We start from the raw sequence: 18,829 nt of genomic DNA on the forward strand, positions 1-18,829 counted from the left end.
ATGTCATGTTAAAACTGGGCTATCAGGACGCCGGCCATCGGTAGAGGATGGCATGACCTGAGAGACGTGTCTTGAGCCCGACTGGAGGGGTATCTTGATTGCACACAGGGACATGCGGGTGAAAGTGTCACCACATAATGGCAACCACTCATCGACTGACCATTTTTCAAATTATATCCTTGAATACATTTCTATGGTCCTAGACTTGTATTCATAAAGGTTTAAATGATCCATATGGACTGAAATGTATGAGGCCGAGAAGATCCATCCATAATGTTCTAGGAGGTTCAAGAGTAGAAAGACCTGTAGTAAAGTTGTATCCTTCTATATCAATGATCTCCAACCTGTGGTTCACCATCTCTTCTGAAACTGCATATCCATACATGCCCTGGTATGTGAAGCCAGTGGGACTTCTTTTTTTTTAAACTTAAAGGTATTGTCCACATTTTAAAAAATGTGTTGAGGACATGACTTTCTGTTCCTTACTTATGTACAAGTATTGCCTTATAGGTTCTCTTCCTGCACTTCTTTCCTCACATCCTGCTCAGCTCTCTTGTCCATATAACGGCTGCTGATGTAGGAGTACTTGACCAGACCTGTCCGTCAGTCTCCTTAAATTAGAAAACAGCTTTTCCAGCTTTCCCAGTTACAGTGTTTTTCCATTGGAGAATCTTGATGGACAGGTCTGGTCAGATGCACCTCCATCAGCGGCCATACTGTAGACAAGAGCTGTGCAGTCTGTGAAGGAGGAGGAGAACCTGTAATATTTGTATATTAGTAAGTGCCACAAAATCATGGCCCCAATACATTTGGTAAGATAAGGGTTACCAGCCCTTTACAATTGTGTTAATTGATCATTATTTATCATGGCATAATGAAAAGACATATGGCTGCGATATTACACATTAATTTCTCAATAACAGAGCTTCCACAATATGGTAGATTTATTCTAGACATTGGCACAACTTTTACATTCACATGCCAGTCCTGCCCACAGATATTTTTCTCATCCTTCACATATATGATCCGCTTGGCTGGACATGCATGGGTTATCAATGGAGAGAACAAAGTAAGCCTCTGACAAACATTTCTGGCGGTAACTAAGGGGCAGACATAGACAGTATCTGGTCCCTGTGAAGAAATAGTATATGGGCCCCTACTGTTTATCAGGTAATTTAAAGGTAAGGTGTCATCAGAAAATTGCTTCTTGTATAGTGGCGGCGACCGGGTACTGCACATCTGCCATCTATTAGAACCAATGAGGGGGTGGATGTGCAATACCGACCGAGGCCACTGTTAGTGGAGCTGAGCTTTGTGGCACAGGATCACGATAACTTATCTAATTCATAAGGAGCTGTGGTGTTCGCAAGCCAGAACTGTTAATCCAGAGACTGTGGGGACTGTAGTAAGATTTGTGCTGCGGCTCATGGAGGCGCACACCACTCGTTAGACTCTCCTGATTCATTAAAGGGGTTGTCCGGGATTTTAACATTGATGACCTATCCTTAGGTCATGAATGTCTGATCGGTAGGGGTGTGACATCCAGACCCCGGCTGATCAGCTGTACCCAGTGCTCAGTTACGGAGCTGCACATCCGCCCCAAATTGAAATCAATGTGAGGTGGATTTGCAGTACCCGGTCGCTGCCACTATTCCGCCGGCAGAGCTGTGTGGTGCCATAACTGAGCAGATCCATCCGCCACTGACACCAGGAACAGCTGAACGGCAGGGGTGCAGGGTGTCACACCCCCACCGATCAGACATTGATGACCTCTCCTAACGATGGCCATCAGTGTTTAAGTCCAATTTATTTATTTTGATACATTATGCTCACATTTTTTGGGTCATGCGACCTGTTAGAGAATTGCTGTCGTACGGCACATGCCCGCCGTGACTATGGCAGTGGTTGCCTAACAGTGAAGTGCCTTGGACTCTGCAGTCAGTACTCCCTAACCTCTTTGTTCTGCACTTTAAAGGGGTTGTTGGAGTAAAATAATGATTTGTTGCAGCGTTCAGATACCCTTGAGCAGCACATCATTGGAAGTCGCCTTACCACTGCAGCCAGTCATTGGCGGCAGCAATCTGGCAGCTCATTGAACAGTGATATCTCTGCTTCCTGTCTCTTCTCAGTCCAGGAAAAAGTCTGTACCAGTGAGTATTACTGATTTAGTTTTTTTTTTACATTTTATAGTCCCCCATTTACTCAGAGACCTGTACAGCCATTATTCAGGAGCAGAGGAGAGTGGTTGGGGACCGCTAGCAATATTGAGCCAACGGTACTTCACTGGTAGGGAGCGCAGCAGCGGAGATTTGGCAAAGAGGTGCGCTGGATTTGCCTCGGTCCTACTGATATTAACAAAATCCGCATAAATATGTTTAAATCGTCTTCCAGGTCACCTATCGTGTGCAGTCATAGCTGCTGAGAGTCCCCTTAAAGCCACAGAAGCACCAGGCTCCAAACAGCCATGGGAGGGATCGGTGAGACAAGTTTATTCATGAGCGGTTCTCCTCCGACCTGCCTAAACGCTGAGGAAAACAATGCGGTCTCACCACCAGTCGTACTCGTTTAACCAACACAGCCCAGTGCACGTTGTGTTTCCCAGAACATTTTTCTCAAGGTTCTCAGACGTGCCTCATCCTGTCCTTGAAAGACAAGACAAATCATTAATCCTGTCTGTTGTTGAAATGATTGTGGAAGTGGTGAATGGAAGATGCTGCTAACAAGGTTCATACAAAATACTGTATATATTCATACCCCGGAAACTTTTCCACATTTTTTCATGTTACACCCATAAATTTAAATGTATTTTATTGAAATGTTATGTGATACACCAACACAAAGTAGCAAGTATAGTGAAGTGCAATGGAAATGCTACATGGGTTTCTAAATATTTTAAAAATATGTATGCGATGTGCATTTGAATTCAGCTCCTCAGAGTAAATACTTTGTAGTACCACCTTTCACTGCAAATACTGCTGCAATTCTTTTGGGGTATGTTTGCTGCCGCCACCATTTCTGATGGTGGGTATGGTGTTTTCAGGATAATGTGCAATGTTAGTTTTCCCCCACACATAGCGATTTGCATTAAGTTAAAAAAATTCTAATTTGATCTCATCTGACCAGAGCACCTTCTTCCATATGCTCGCTGTGACCCCTCCATCACACTTGCAAACTGCAGTTGGGACTTCTTATTGCTTGCTTTCAAGAATGGCTTTCTTCTTGCCACTCTGCTATAAAGGTAGATTTGTAGAGTAAAAGATTAATAATTGTTCTGTGGACAAATTCTCCCATCTGAGCTGTGGATCTCTGCTGCTCCTTCAGAGGGACAATGAGCCTATTTGCTGATTCATTAATTAGTGCTCCCCTTGCTTGGGATGTCAGTTGAGGTGGGCGGCCATATCGTTTAAGATTTGCAGTTGTGCCATACTCCTTACATTTTTGATGATGGATTGAACCTAACCCGGCTTTACTTTTCTCCACAACTTTATCCCTAACCCGTCTGGTGTGTTCCATGGTTTTCATGATGCTGTTTTATCCCTAATGTTCTCAAAACAAACCTCTGAAGTCTTCACAGAACAGCTGTAGTTATACTGAGAATAAACTACACCCAGGTGGACTCAATATACTACTTACGAAGGCAATTGGTCACTCATTTTATTTAGGGATATCTGACTACAGGGAGTTGAATACAAATGCATGTCACAATTTTCAGATTTAAATTTGTAAAATAATTAGAAAACCATACATATATTTTCTTTACACGTCACAAATACTTGCTTCTTGGTGTTGGTGTAATTATATAAAATCTCGATAAAATAGATAAAAGTTTGTGGGTTCCAGTTTCTGCACGGCTTTCTCACCGAACCACTGACTGTACAGGGGAACAGCAGCACAGCTATTTTCAAGTGATTAAGGCTGCAGTTTCCTGCTGAGTGCACCACAACTTATAAACGATCCTACATCTTATAAGGTGGGGCTATCTATATGCTCTAAAACATTTGAATAATTTTGCAGCCATTGTTTTCATTGTTCCAATGCATGAAAAATAAAATCAAGAAAAATTTGTAAAAACCATCTCCTATTCTGTGGAGAGCGGCAATGCAAACCAATATGTCAATGATAATGCCATCATGTGTTACATCAGGGAGTAGGAAGAGTAATGTGACTGAAAGACCATGTGAAAGAAATATGATCAGAGACTCTGATTCCAGCAATGTGTCACTTACTGGGCTGCTTGCTGCAGTTTTGAATTAAACATTTTTATCTGCTGTAGATCTTGCAGTTCTCACCACTGATTGGCAGCTTTCTGTGTACACTGTGCATAGGCAGAAAGCTGTCAATCAGTGGTGGGACCATGGCTGGACTATCTGGCAGCAAGTTTACTAGTCATTTAGTGATCATCTCCTGCTGATAAAACAGTCAGTTTATAAAAATTACAGCAAGCAACCCAGGTAGTAGCACATCACTGGAATCAGGGTATCTGCCCCTACATCATGCTGCTCTGATTCGGTAGCAAAAACCTGGAGACAGATTCCCTCTAATGGTTACATGTAGGACAGGCAGATCATGTGCATCTCATATAGGTGTATGGCTCGTCACAGAAGAGCTGTGATAAGTGTTCTGTATACGTATATCTCTGGCCTCACCGATTACTTCCTTGTCATGTATCTCCTTCAGTCTGTTCAGAGCTTCGCCAAAGCTTTCATTCGCCATATTGCCACACTTTACGTTCACAGATTCTGGGTTATAACCATTTGGATGTTGCCCTTAGAATAGAAAGAGATTAATAATGTTATTAATGTCCTCACACATGACACCATTGCTACCATACTGGTAGCTGCCATACCAATATATTATTAATAGAAGACATAGGAAAAAGGTAGGAGGGGTATGCAGCTGCAGTATCTCTACCTCAAAGCGTTGTGAAGGTGGGGGCATGCTGAGATCATTTTTAGGGGTCAGATAGACAGGGCCCACTTTACTGCCCCCTTTCCTTCGCATATTGGTGGGCCATTCAGTGAGCGATTGTCCTGTGACCAATTCTCTCAGGTATTTTGCACCTTACTTAACGCCTTTTGAAATGATTGATCCAACAGTCATTTAGTAAACTCCACTTTGAGTCTGATACCTTGTGGTTTAATGACTCAGCGATGGCTCCAGGCAATCCTGTTTCAGAAATGGATGCTTTCAGTAGAGACCCTGCTGTGCTGCCTGGCATTTTGTGTTTGAGCAAGCTGGCGATGGTGCCAACACATGGCGTCAATATACAGCCTCGTGGATTTACTCTAAGCATTAGCATACATCTTATACATAAATGTGACGCGTTTCACGCCCACTATTTTCCATGCTCCTTCCTTATTGTTGCATTCATTAGTATAAAAAAATAAATCTGAATATTCAAAAGTCTTATTTTTTTATGTACAAATTCACACCAGTTATTTACATATAGCAAATTAAAATCCAACGCGTTTCAATCTAGTTTTTCTTCTTTTTCGACTATAATACTCGGAGTTTCAGAAGGATGCTTGTAAGATATCTTCAAAATTCTTGAAAAATAGAGACGGGATTCACATCAAGCTGAAACACACATGACATATGGGAGCACAACGCGTTTCACTCCAGCTTTTCTTCTCTGTATTCTACAGTACTAGGTAAATCATAAGGACCGCTCGTGACATCTTGAAGTATTGTATTTATCTATGTAAAATACAGACACGCACAACATATTCGAACACAACGCATTTCATGCCAGCTTTTTTTTGTTTTGTTACTGTATTGTACTAAAGATATTAGAAGGACTATTTTTATGACATCTTTGAGAATCCTATTTCTTTAGTGAAACTTAACTCCTGATTTTCATGCTGAAATATTATCTGGGTTATGACTGTAAGCTGTGCGGAGCAGGTGAGTATTTGTCCTGTACACCCTGTGTGTCATTTGACCCACTGTAAAGAAAGATGACATAGCGAAGAACTTGTTATTTCACTTTATGTTGACTGTCTGGTTGAACTTGTGAGAAATAAAGGTTAACCACTCCTCGTATTTAGAGTAATGCCAAAAAATATGTTGTAAAGCTCCATAAGACCCCCTTCAAAATGTATTTGTTTGCTACAATATCCCCACTTAAGGCTGTAGTTATTCCTGATTAACCCTTTACTTCTAATAGACCTGATCTTGATTAAAAAAAAAAAAAAAAATTCCCAATTAATTGATTTTCTTATGATATAACTCAATAATTATGCTGATATGCTGTGCGCCACATCAGGCTACATCTCAGGTCAGGAGGGAAGGGGTGTTTTATACCCAATTATCAGACCTATGAACACCACAGAACAAAACAAAATAGGCGACATGTGGTGCCCAAATAATTCCATAAACGAGCCCACCGTAAGTGATCAGAGTATAATTGGAACGGACTCAGAACTGTTGGCTCCGCTAATTCTGCACGTGATGAATGTTAGTAGAGGCTTAAAGGCGAATCAATATTTTATGACCATACAGTATATACACACCAGAATATTATCATTTAAAGGGGTCGTCCACTATACACTGTGTTCCAAATTATTATGCAAATTGGATTTAAGTGTCTTTAAGATTTAATTGTTTTGTTTTTCAAATAAACTCGTGGATGGTATTGTGTCTCAGGGCTCAATGAATCACTGAAATCAATCTTAAACACATGTGATCATTAGTTTTCCAGGTGATTCTAATTAAAGGAAAACTACTCAAAAAAGATGTTCCACATTATTATGCAGGTCACAGGTTTCAAGCAATATGGGAAATAAAAAGGATCTCTCTGCTGCTGAAAAGCGTTAAATAGTGCAATGCCTTGGACAAGGTATGAAAAAATTAGATATTTCACGAAAACTTAAGAGTGATCATCATACTCTGATGAGATTTGTGACTGAAACAGAGCACATACAGAGTTCATGCAAATAAAGGCATAATGAAGTTTTTTGGCAGACAAATTCATTGGATTAAGAGAGCAGCTGCCAAAATACCATTACAAAGCAGCAAACAGTTATTTGAAGCTGCTGGTGCGTCTGGAGTCCCTCGAACCTCAAGGTGTAGGATCCTTCAAAGGCTTGCTGTGGTGCATAAACCTACTATTCAGACACTCCTAAACAGTGTTCACAAGCAGAAACGGTTGCAGTGGGCCCAGACATACATGAAGACTCATTTTCAAACAGTCTTGTTTACTGATGAGTGTCGAGCAACTCTGGACGGTCCAGATGGATGGAGTAGTGGATGGTTGGTGGATGGCCACCATGTCCCAACAAGGCTGCGACGTCAGCAAGGAGGTGGAGGAGTCATGTTTTGGGCTGGAATCATGGGGAACCAGCTGGTAGGGCCCTTTAAGGTTCCTGAAGGTGTGAAAATGACCTCAGCAAAGTATATAGAGTTTCTGACTGACAACTTTCTTCTATGGTCTAAAAAGCAGAAACGTGCCTTCAGGAGCAAAATCATCTTCATGCATGACAATGCCCCATCTCATGCTGCAAAGAATACCTCTGAGTCATTGGCTGCTATGGGCATATAAGGAGATAAACTCATGGTGTGGCCACCATCTTCCCCTGACCTCAACCCTATAGAGAACCTTTGGAGTATCATCAAGCCAAAGATCTATGAGGGTGGGAGGCAGTTCACATCAAAACAGCAGCTCTGGGAGGCTATTCTGACTTCATGCAAAGAAATACAAGCAGAAACTCTCCAAAAACTCACAAGTTCAATGGATGCAAGAATTGTGAAGGTGATATAAATGAAGGGCTCCTATCTTAACATGTAACTTGGCCTGTTAGGATGTTTTGGAGTTAAATAGCTTTTTTGTTCAGTGAATGTGACCTCCTAATGCTGCAAATTCCACAAATGAGCATTTTCAGTTCTTTAAAACATATCAAATGTTTAGAAATACTACTGTGCGTAATAATTTGGAACAGTGCATTTTCAGTTTTTATTCATTTTGGAGATTATACTGTTATCATTGGGAGGTTTCTTCAATAAAATTCGATGTATAATCTAACGGGTGATGACTTTTATTAGACTGACTGTCATTTGCACAGACCATTTAGGAAAATCCGAGAAAAATGTCATTTGCATAATAATTTGGAACATAGTGTATTTCATGAATGTGCTAATCTGTCCGGGGTGGTGGTAAAATGTAAAATACAATATACATTTTATTTTACCGCCACCGCGGCCCCATTATTACATTTATGAAATGTAGTTGACAACCCCCAAGTCCACGTTTCTTTGCATCAGGAAAACAAAATTCTCAATTGAATAAAGAAATATTAAAGGGATATTCCCATCTTGGATATTTCTGACAAAGGGATAGGAATGCATGCATCCTCGATGTACACTGTCACCTGCCCATAGGATGGCCGGCTCTACACCTCATACGGTACGTCGCTCCATCATATAGACTTATAATAGCTGCCAGCACCACCTCCCATAGGACAGCCGGCTCTACACCTCATACGCTATGTCGCGCCATCATATAGACCTGTAATAGCCGCCAGCACCACCTCCCATAGGATGGCCGGCTCTACACCTGATACACTACGTCGCGCCATCATATAGAACTGTACTAGCTGCCAGCACCACCACCCATAGGACGGCCAGCTCTACACCTCATATGCTATGTCGTGCCGTCATATAGACCTGTAATAGCTGCCAGCACCACCACCCATAGGACGGCCGGCTATACACCTCATATGCTACGTCGTGCCATCATATAGACCTGTAATAGCCACCAGCACCACCTCCCATAGGATGGCTGGCTCTACACCTGATATGCTACATCGCGCCGTCATATAGACCCATAATAGCTGCCAGCACCACCACCCAAAGGATGGCCGGCTCTGCACCTCATACGCTACGTAGCGCCATCATATAGACCTGTAATAGCTGCCAGCACCACCTCCCATAGGATGGCCGGCTCTACACCTGATACACTACGTCGCGCCATCATATAGAACTGTACTAGCTGCCAGCACCACCACCCATAGGACAGCCAGCTCTACACCTCATACGCTATGTCGCTCCATCATATAGACCTGTAATAGCCGCCAGCACCACCACCCATAGGACAGCCAGCTCTACACCTCATACGCTATGTCGCTCCATCATATAGACCTGTAATAGCCGCCAGCACCACCTCCCATAGGATGGCCGGCTCTACACCTGATACGCTACGTTGCGCCGCCGTATAGACCTGTAATAGCTGCCAGTATTACCACCCAGAAAATAAACAGATTCTGGTTGACATAACAGGCCTGATTAACCCATGAATAAATGTTGTGTGTATACAAGCAGTGCCCGACGGTTCCACACGGGTGTGATCTGACCACTGCTGCATACCGCGTGCACAAATGAGCAAGTCGTTCTGCGCCCGAACGATCATTTGAACAGAATAACGCAAAACATCTTTAGAAGAATGATCGTCCGACCAATTATTGTTCCATGTAAAAGGGTCTTAATGTGTTAATCCCATTTTCATGATTTAGGATTCCCCCAGTGTTGGACCCCCAGTGATCCTGAGAATGGGCCATCTGAATGGAGACATGGCATACACCCACCGCTTTATTCCTTCTTTATGGGATTGCTGGAAAAAGCCAAGTGCTGTGTTTGGCTTTGCAGTTGTGCGCTTGTTCGCCCTCCACTCCATTTTGGCAGTTAATTTTAGACACCCATTCCCTGCATTTTAGGGGGTCTCAGCTTTTGGGGTCTCAGCCCAGCTTTTGGGGTCTCAGCCCTCAGAGCCTCACTGATAGGGGATAATTTTTAAAGATGAGAATAACTCTTCAAGGAGCTTTAGGGGTGTCAGGTTCAACATTCTGACCTGAATATTTTCTTCATATATAGGGTATAAGGACTGGAGTTGTTGCCTTGATGAGACAACTGCTTAAAAAAAATGACATTCTGGCCACCAGCAGCCACCACTGGAGGGAGCTCAGGAGCTTACTGCGTACTGTTCAATAGATTAAAGTCTATGGTAATACAGTATGCAAAAAACACCTAAACTCCCCCTAGTGGTGACTTCAGACCACCAGAATGTTATTGTCTACACTGGGAGATTGCAGATCTGTATCAGATAGCAGCACATGCTCCTAGTCACACAAGAAATTCCCCATGTTGCACACGCAATCCTTCCTTTGCTGAATAGGGGAGGATTATTTTTCACCGCTGGCACGATTTCTGAGAATGAGGTATACAGGGGTACTGCGGTATGTGAATGCTTTACTTTAATGTATTGCCCCACACAATGTAGCCTAGGTTTAAAGTGGTTCTATTAGATTCACATAACTAGATTCTACCAGGTACAGCGCCACTCTTGTCCAGTGGCTTTGTGTGGTACTGCAGCTCAGCTCTATTTAATCACATTTAGCACCCCACAAACGAGTGGTACTTTTTGGATGCAGAGCAGCCATGCTAGCTACGGAATAGCAGTCAGTTTTCAATTTCCCTCCAGCACTCCCACTGGAGAAGTGAAGTATTACATGGTACATACTGAAATCAATAAGCTCAGTGTGTAATGCAGGGACTTGCTGGGTCCTCCAGGCTGAGAGGCACTCTTTATAGCCGCCCACATAGCCGCCTACACTCTGTCTTGTAGCTAATTTGGTGTCATGCTTTACCACTCAGAACCGTAATACATTAATTTTACGCTGATAATTTATTTAAAGAAAATTTCAATTTTATCTTAAAAAAATTAAACTGTTTACTTAAAATAGCAATTCTTATCTCTCCGCACCACTCCCCTCCTGATGGTTGACCCGCGCCATTCGCTACTTTGCCCAAAGATGATGACCCAACACAGAGAGATGTGAGCGCTGCAGCCAATCACTAACAGACCAACCACTGCTGCTATCAGTGATTGGCTGCACCGTTTACTTGTGCCTGTGTTGAAGAGTCATTGCAGCAGCCGGAAGTAGAAAGCAGCGGGGGATTGAGCAGTATCAGAATAAGATCGACGGAGATAGGTGACTATTTTTTTCTTTAATTTTTATTATTTCGAGCCTTTTTTTTTAAATTGAAAATAATAGTGGAAGCGGACAACGTTATACAATGGAAATTAATTTTGCCCAAAATTCTTGGCGAAACCGTACAAAAATACAACCAACATAATGAAGCCGATTCCGATTGGGTGGGACTGATGGGTACGGATTACGTCTATGGTCATCTTAAAGGGCGGCTATGACAGATGACTTGTCCCTCTGGCTGAGAAAGTCGTGGAGAACTTTTTATCTCCTGGAGTATTTCATCAGGTCTCTCCGATTATATTTAATGACCTGCAGACAAAGACTGTTTATTCTCTGGCTGCCGGGGCGGCAGGGCTCTGCCATTCCTTCAGAGGCATTCCACCTGCTTGGGGTGCGAGCACAAAGCTCCTCTTATGTGGCGGCCTCTACTCCTGCATTCCTGTGGGGTAACACTGGCAAAGTCACTGCCAACCTCAAGAGTCAGGTGCCTCTGCAGCCATTAACTGTTAACCCTTTATACATAACCTTAAAGGATGAGAAATAGCGCCACACCTATCTATGGGTTGTGTCTGGTACTGCAGTCAGCTCCATTGAATACTAATCTCCAACCTGTGGATAGGCGTGGTGCGGTTTTTGGAAGAAAGCGGCTATGTTTTATTTATTTTTTTTTAAATCTTGGATTAAAATGCCCTCTGTCACGGGGAGGCTATTTTTCCACTGCAAATAAAATACATTTTATCTTAAAATCAGGTCTAGTTGGATGTCCTGTATCCTGGTGCATAATCTTTATATAATTGTGTCACATGACACTATATCAATGGAATATAAAATCTATACACACATGGTCACTGATATATACATACAGCTCTGTCCAGCTTGGCTACATATAGTGCTATGAGTATGCATCACCGCCCCAGCAGGGATAGACATTGGGCCTTTATTAAAGGATTGGCAATAATAATAATAATAATAATAATAAAAAAATATTTTTTAAAACAGCGCCACCTCCGTCTACAGGTTGTATGTGGTATTGCATTTCAACCTCATTCTCTTCAATGGCGCTAGCATGCAATATCTGATATTACCAATAATATCTGTTTTTGGAAATATATATTTTTGAATATAGTCCTGGTCCACAATATTATATTCATAGAAATATTTATATATATTACATATACATTATATATACTCCTCTGCATACACTGGGCCACCAAAATCAATGATAGCCACCATGCTCTTGCTTCATTTTGAAGGTCACACCGTGCACCCCGGACCACATGTTCCTCTTCCTCTAGGACCCTCAGGCTATGTTCACACGATGCGGTTTTTGCTGTGGATCCGCAGCGGATTTTCAGCTGCGGATCCGCATCCTTTTTCCATGCAGGGTACAGTACAATGTTACCCTATGGAAAAAAAAAAACGCTGTTCCCACGTTCCTTTTTTCCGCTGGAAAATCCACGCTGATTTTCTGCGGAAAAATAGAAGTACCATGTCAATTCTTTCTGCGGATTCCGCTGCTGTTTTCCACCTGCACCAATAGGAAAAAGCAGCTGGAAACCCGCAGTGGAATCCGCAGTAGAAAAAGGACTGAAAACCGCAGTGAAAACCACCACAGGTTTTGCACTGCGGTTTTCAGAAATCAGGACCTGAAAATTCCGCAGCGAAAAAAGGATCGTGTGAACAAGCCCTCACAGTCCAATATGAGTAATGGCTGACCACCACTCCAGTTTGTTCCTCCCATACTTTGCAGTCCTGCCGCCGTCTGTATCTTACGTTACAGTCGCACTATATCTGCTGACCGTAACCATAAATACACAGCACACATGTCACTTACATATCCCTCGCAGACACCTCCAGTCCCCCAGGGCTTGACGTCCACCGACTTCAAATTTGGCAAAATTTGGAAGAGTCTCCGCAGCCTGATATCAGCCAGCAGTCCGACCGCACAGACACCAAACACACAAATAAAATAAATTTGTCTTTTTTCTTTTTTTTTTTTTCCTTTCTTTTTGACAAACTCGTTGAACAGGTTTAAGTTCCTTCATCCCTGCAGCAGGAAAGAGGCAAACCATAGCCAAAGTGGACAGACCGGTCCTGCTGTTTCCCAACAAAGCTGCAGAACTCGTATGGTGCTGGCCGCAATAGAGATACGATTGTAGTATGGGAATCTAGAGGTGGAGGCTTTGTCACATTCACTCTAGACATTAAAGAGCTTTTCCCCTATAAGTAACAAAATATACAGATCCTTCTTGTCCTCCTCTGTCAAGTTCTACCCAGTGGTCTTGTTCTTTGTGACAAGTCGTATGGTCCCAATTTATCTTTCACAGGTAAAATTTTTCTTAAGTGAAAACAGATTTTCCCATTCCTGAGATAGGAGATGGCAGTTGGTGCTCATTAAGTTCTATGGAAAAATGTAACCGCCCTCTCCTGGGACCTTACAGCAGGATGTTTGTGTCGGCCTCTAGCTCCCCCTTCTCCATTGAGTTTTAACAGCACCAACTGCCATCTCCTATCTCAGGAATGGTGAAATCTGTGATTCATGAAATCTTTTATCCATGAATTGAGAGTGAAAGATCAGCCTAGGACAGCGATGGCGAACCTATGGCACGCGTCCTCAGAAAACAGCAGAAAGAAGGCAGCGATATTTACCTGCCCAGGCCTCCAGACAAATGCACTCGGGATGCAGCTGACCCATGTAGTTAAGATGGTGGCAACACAGGTGCAAAAATACCGATGGGACAACCAGTCATGGCCTACCAGTCCATGGGATGCATTTGGATAGCGCTGGGCAGCCCGCGTGATCGAATAGTATGGGCGTCACTAATAGGCTGTAAGCCGGATGCCGTGCTTCAGCTGTATGTGAACAGCGCCCCATACAAGCCTCTATTGTGCATTAATAAACCAAACAGCCGCCCCCTCCATGGATTGGTGGGCCGAGAGTGGTTGTCTCATTGGTATTTTTGCACCTGTGTTGCTGCCATCTTAACTACATGGATCCACTGCTTCCTGAGTGCATTTGTCTTGAGGCCTGCTGTTTTTTGAGTTTTTAGAGGATTTTCAGTCCTCTTTTAGTGGCTTTGCTGTCACGTGTCCTCAGACACACATCCAGCTGAAGTGTATTGTAGTGCACGAAATGACAAGGTCCGTACACCGCCACTCAGAGGCCAGCAGCTGACACCAGCGTACACGTGACTAGGCGCATGGCAGTGACGTCATGTGCCCCCTGTCTCTTGGATGCGGAAATCAGCTGCCGGCTTCAGAAGACGACGCGGCGGGGGAGAGGAAGGAAGGAAGATGAGCAGGAAGGACCGTATTTCCCTACGCTGAGTGTGACACCGGCCTAAAACTGTAAAGCGCTGAGGAATATATTAGTGCTATATAAAAATAAAGATTATAAAGATTATTATAATATAAAGTGGGCTGGCACAGGGATACATAGCATACCGATGAGAGAATTCCTATGTCAGGTGCACTTGTTATAACATGGCGTATTAGTTTAGGATGGAGTGCTCCTTTTAAAGAGGTTATCTGGGACTTTTACATTGATGACCTATCCTTTAGTGGCTGATGTGCAGTAACCGGCCATGGCCACTATACCATTAACGGATCTATGCTGTGCAGCTCCATTACTGAGCGGTTTCAGCCGACGACACTGGGAACAACTGATCGGTGGGGGTGCTAGGCACTGATGACCTAGCCTAAGGATATACCATTAATGTTTAAGTCCCTGATAACTACTTTAATGCGTAGGGTTGATCTGCTTTAAAAAAATCCATACAATCTATACCCTTAGAATATTCTACAGTAAAGATAATGGATTATCAGCTGTGATCTTCAAGAGAAATTGGCCAATTTTCCCTGCAACGCCCCCACAGGGTAAATGAAACATTGCAAAATTTCTAATGAAATCAGTAGCCCAGCCAATAACATATACGTACATGCCGAGTTCTCCGAGATGGAGACACATTTTGCAGCCGCTCTAGGTGGGACCCTATGTCTTAATATGGGGATTTTTCTAAAGTAGCCTTGAGAGAATGCATAGGGGCTGGTGACGTTATCGGAGATTAGTCCTGGACCTTGGTAGAGATTTTGCACCAGAGATTCATCTTATGCATTGTGATTGTAGAGAAATAATTAGATCTATTATGGGATTTCTTTTAACAATGGGTCGTCACATATTTAGTTTTCTTTCACGTATACCCATCTCAGGGGTGTTGGCTGGCTAGTACGTACCGGTAAGTCTTGTGGCCTCAGGGTCCCTGTGAGATTGAATATAATGGAGTGCGACAAGGAGCGCAAAAGGTAATACAGAGGCTTGGTCCCAATACAAAATCTATACCAGACCATTACCTACCGAGGGCCATCTGGCATCAACTAATATGATAGAAAGGCCTTTGGGCCCCCTCAGGCTGCAGGGTCCAGACGCGACTGGTAATCCTGCGCCCAGGGACGTTCTGGTCCACCGGAGAACCGGAGGATTCTTTGGTGGAACTAGGCACTGACACCTGCTGGCATACTGGCCAGCAGCTGCCTAAAGCCCTCACTGCTCTAGGGGCTTCCAGCCAGTGGCTATGGGGCCCCTGAGTCCAGGGGGCCCATCCTGTGCCAGTGGAGCAGCAGCAGGTGACAGGAAGCCATGCCTGTCCCCGCTGCTAAAGAGAAATGAATATTTACGCTTCTCCACGCCCCCATGGGCGTGGAGAGGAGTGAATACCATTTCAGTTTAATAGCGGTCAGTGTTGGCTGCAGCTAACACTCCCGCATGTAAAGCCCTACCACCACCACACCACTCTCACACTCACACACAAAGCACCGCACCACATATACACACGCACTCAGACAGACACACAGCACCACTCACCTCTCGCAGCACATCCCAGCGTCCTGCTTCCTGCCCGGCGCTTGCTGTCTGAGACAGCGCAGCTGGATGATGCTATCATTCAGCACGTGGCTGTTTCAGACAGAAAGCTGCTGGCGAGGAAGAGGCTGCCGGGATGTGCTGGGAGAGGTGAGTGATGCTGTGTGTCTGTCTGCGTGCATGTGTGTATGTGGTGCGGTGCTTTGTGTGTGAGTGTGAGAGAGTGGTGTGGTGGTGTGTGTGTATGTGGTGCGGTGCTGTGTGTGTGAGTGAGTGAGAGAGAGTGGTGCGGTGCTCTGTGTGTGTATTGGACGTGTGTATTGGAGATTGGCAATGATGGGGTGGTTGGGAAGGAGGCAATGATGGAGGTGGTGAAATGGGCAGTGATGGGGTGGTGGGGAAGAAGGCAATGATGGTTGTGGTGGAAAGGACAATGATGGTGGTGGGGGGAGGCAATGATCGAGGTGATGAAATGGGTAATGATGGGAGTGTTGAAATGGGCAATGATGGGGGTGGTCGGGGAGAAAGCAATGATGGTTGTGGTGTAAATGACAATGATGGTAGTGGTGGAAAAGACAATGGTGGTGGTGGTGGAGTGGGCAATGATGGGGGTTGTGGGGGAGAAGACAATGATGGGGTGGAGTGGGAGAACAATGATGGAGGTGGAGAGGGGCTGCATTATACCCTATGAGGGGGCTGCATTTTACTTTATGAGGGGGCTACATTATATTTTGTGGGGGAACTGCATTATTCTCTCAGGGGACTAAATTATATTCTGGGGGCTACATCATACTGTATGAGGGGGCTACAGTATACTCTATGGGGGGCTACATTATATACTGTGATGGGGCTGCATTATTCTCTCAGGGGACTACATTATATTCTGGGGGGCTAAATCATACTATATGAGGGGGCAGCATTATGCCCTATGAGGGGGCTACAGTATGCTATATGAGGGGGGCTGCATTATACCCTATGATGGTGCTACATTATATGCTATGGTGGGGACTGCATTATACCTTATGAGGGGGTTGCATTATATTTTGTGGGGTGCTGCATTATATTCTAAGAGGTGGGCTGCATTATATTCTATGAGAAGGGGCTGCATTATATTCTATGAGAGGGGGCTGCACTATATTCTATGAAGGGGGGCTGGATTGTATTCTGTGAGAGGGGGCTGCATTATATTCTTTGAGGGGGCTACATTATTTTATGAGGGGGCTGCATTATATTCTAAGAGGGAGGCTACATTATATTCTATGAGGGGGGCTACATTATATTCTATGAGGGGGCTACATTATATTCTATGAGGGTGGCTACATTATATTCTATGAGGGTGGCTACACCAACCCCTGCTACATTATTAAGATGTTTACTTCCTTATATTATACCCTGATATTAGCGTGTTTTACAGCACAATTGCTGGTCTTATATTTATTTCTATGTAGCTACATAGTGGGCCCCAAGAATGATTTTCTCTGGTGGGCCCAAAGTGCTCCAGTCTGACGCTGTATATGCCCTCCATAGTTACACCCTTTAAATTATACCATGTGTCTCTGACTGACACCATGAATGCGGGGTGGCGCTGAGCATCAGTGTGTGTAAAGTGGTGGCCCGGCAGTCTCACATATTCACACCCTTCTCTCGGGAACCGGTCCATCATACTCATTTCATCAAAATGAGAAACATAACAGCTTACAAACTGCACCAACCACATGCCGGGGCACTGGTTTAGCAGCCAGCAACCATAACTTATCTTCGCGTGACAGAGCAAGGAGAAATATTGCAGAGCACAAAAAGCTCAAGGGCCCCAAAGCAAGATCTATAGCGGGGCCCCCAAACATTTACATCATTTTTATGTCATTGTTCCTTTTATGGGTTCAAAATGGGATTTGGGAGTCCTAATTGTCTGGGAAGCAATTATAGCCCCATAGATAACCTGTCTTCTCAGCTTTAGTAAATACTTGCATTCTCCTAAAATAACAATCGTGGAGGAACTTTTCTTAGAACTCAGAGATTTGAAGTTTCTCTGTAATTCTTTCTAGAATAGAAAACTGGCTGTTAAGTGGTACAATGATGTGTGACCCTACAAGGTCGGACATTGAGGGTTAACTAGGGGTTCAGCATAGAGGGGGCAAAGCAGATCTGGGTGGACCCCCTATCCAGATAACACATGTGAAGAATGACGGAGGTGTACCCTAATTATACTGGATCATAGACCAATATTACCGCCATACAGGGACCATATAGTGGTAGATACCCATTCTGCAGACTGTGTAAGTGATCACTGTACATTTACATATGACTCACATCCCAGGTGGTATCCTTTCACTTTTCCCATCTTTTCCACCTGGCCAAGACCATTATGACACATTTCACTTCACATTTCTAGCACCGACCCCACCTATTCCAAACCTACACATACTCCCCATCCCTCTGATACCCCCAATTATGTGCCTGTTTCTAACTCTGCAGTATTGTACGGTGTCCTATACTGCATACTGTAGTTCAGAAACAGTGTTGTCATTGCAATGCTCCCTTTCTGCCCTCTGAACAGTAGTAATGTCCCATGTGTGCCTTTTTGAGGGCTGCATTTCTTCAAGAGCTCCCTTATAAAATAATAGCCTCAGTGTACCCTTATAAAGTAGTAATCATGTAGGGCCCCTTTTAAAGTAATAATGCCCTTTTATACTCCACTAGAAAGTACGGTAATAATGCCGCATGATTGCACTGTTAACACACAATGCTCCCTTATTAGCTCAAATCCACGAGTGCCCCCTTATCAATTATGACAAATGAAGGTCTGTTTTTAAAAGTAATACCCCTGCATAATATTATATATATATATATATATATATATATATATATATATATATATATAATTATATACATAGCGGCTTGCAAAAGTATTCACCCCCTTGGCTTTTTTCAAGTTTTGCTATCACACAACCTAAAATTTCAATGATATTTTTTAGGGTTTGCATCAGTT

General features: G+C 43.6%; 1 protein-coding gene across 2 annotated transcripts in view; it reads right to left on the reverse strand.

Annotated features, from left to right (window-relative positions):
• Positions 1–12,953, reverse strand: part of RBBP8NL (RBBP8 N-terminal like) — a 36,828-nt gene extending 23,875 nt beyond the window's left edge. For both annotated transcript variants that reach the window (XM_077252886.1, XM_077252885.1), the window contains exons 1-2: positions 12,817–12,953; positions 4,647–4,766 (exon numbers count right to left, since the gene is read on the reverse strand). In XM_077252886.1, the coding sequence (XP_077109001.1) occupies positions 4,647–4,713 (67 nt within the window). In that variant the 5' untranslated portion in view covers positions 4,714–4,766; positions 12,817–12,953. The remainder of the gene's footprint in view (positions 1–4,646; positions 4,767–12,816) is intronic.
• Positions 12,954–18,829: the final 5,876 nt, after the last annotated feature.

The sequence above is a fragment of the Ranitomeya variabilis genome, chromosome 4 (genome assembly GCF_051348905.1).
Source record: "Ranitomeya variabilis isolate aRanVar5 chromosome 4, aRanVar5.hap1, whole genome shotgun sequence".
NCBI classification, from domain to species: domain Eukaryota; kingdom Metazoa; phylum Chordata; class Amphibia; order Anura; family Dendrobatidae; genus Ranitomeya; species Ranitomeya variabilis.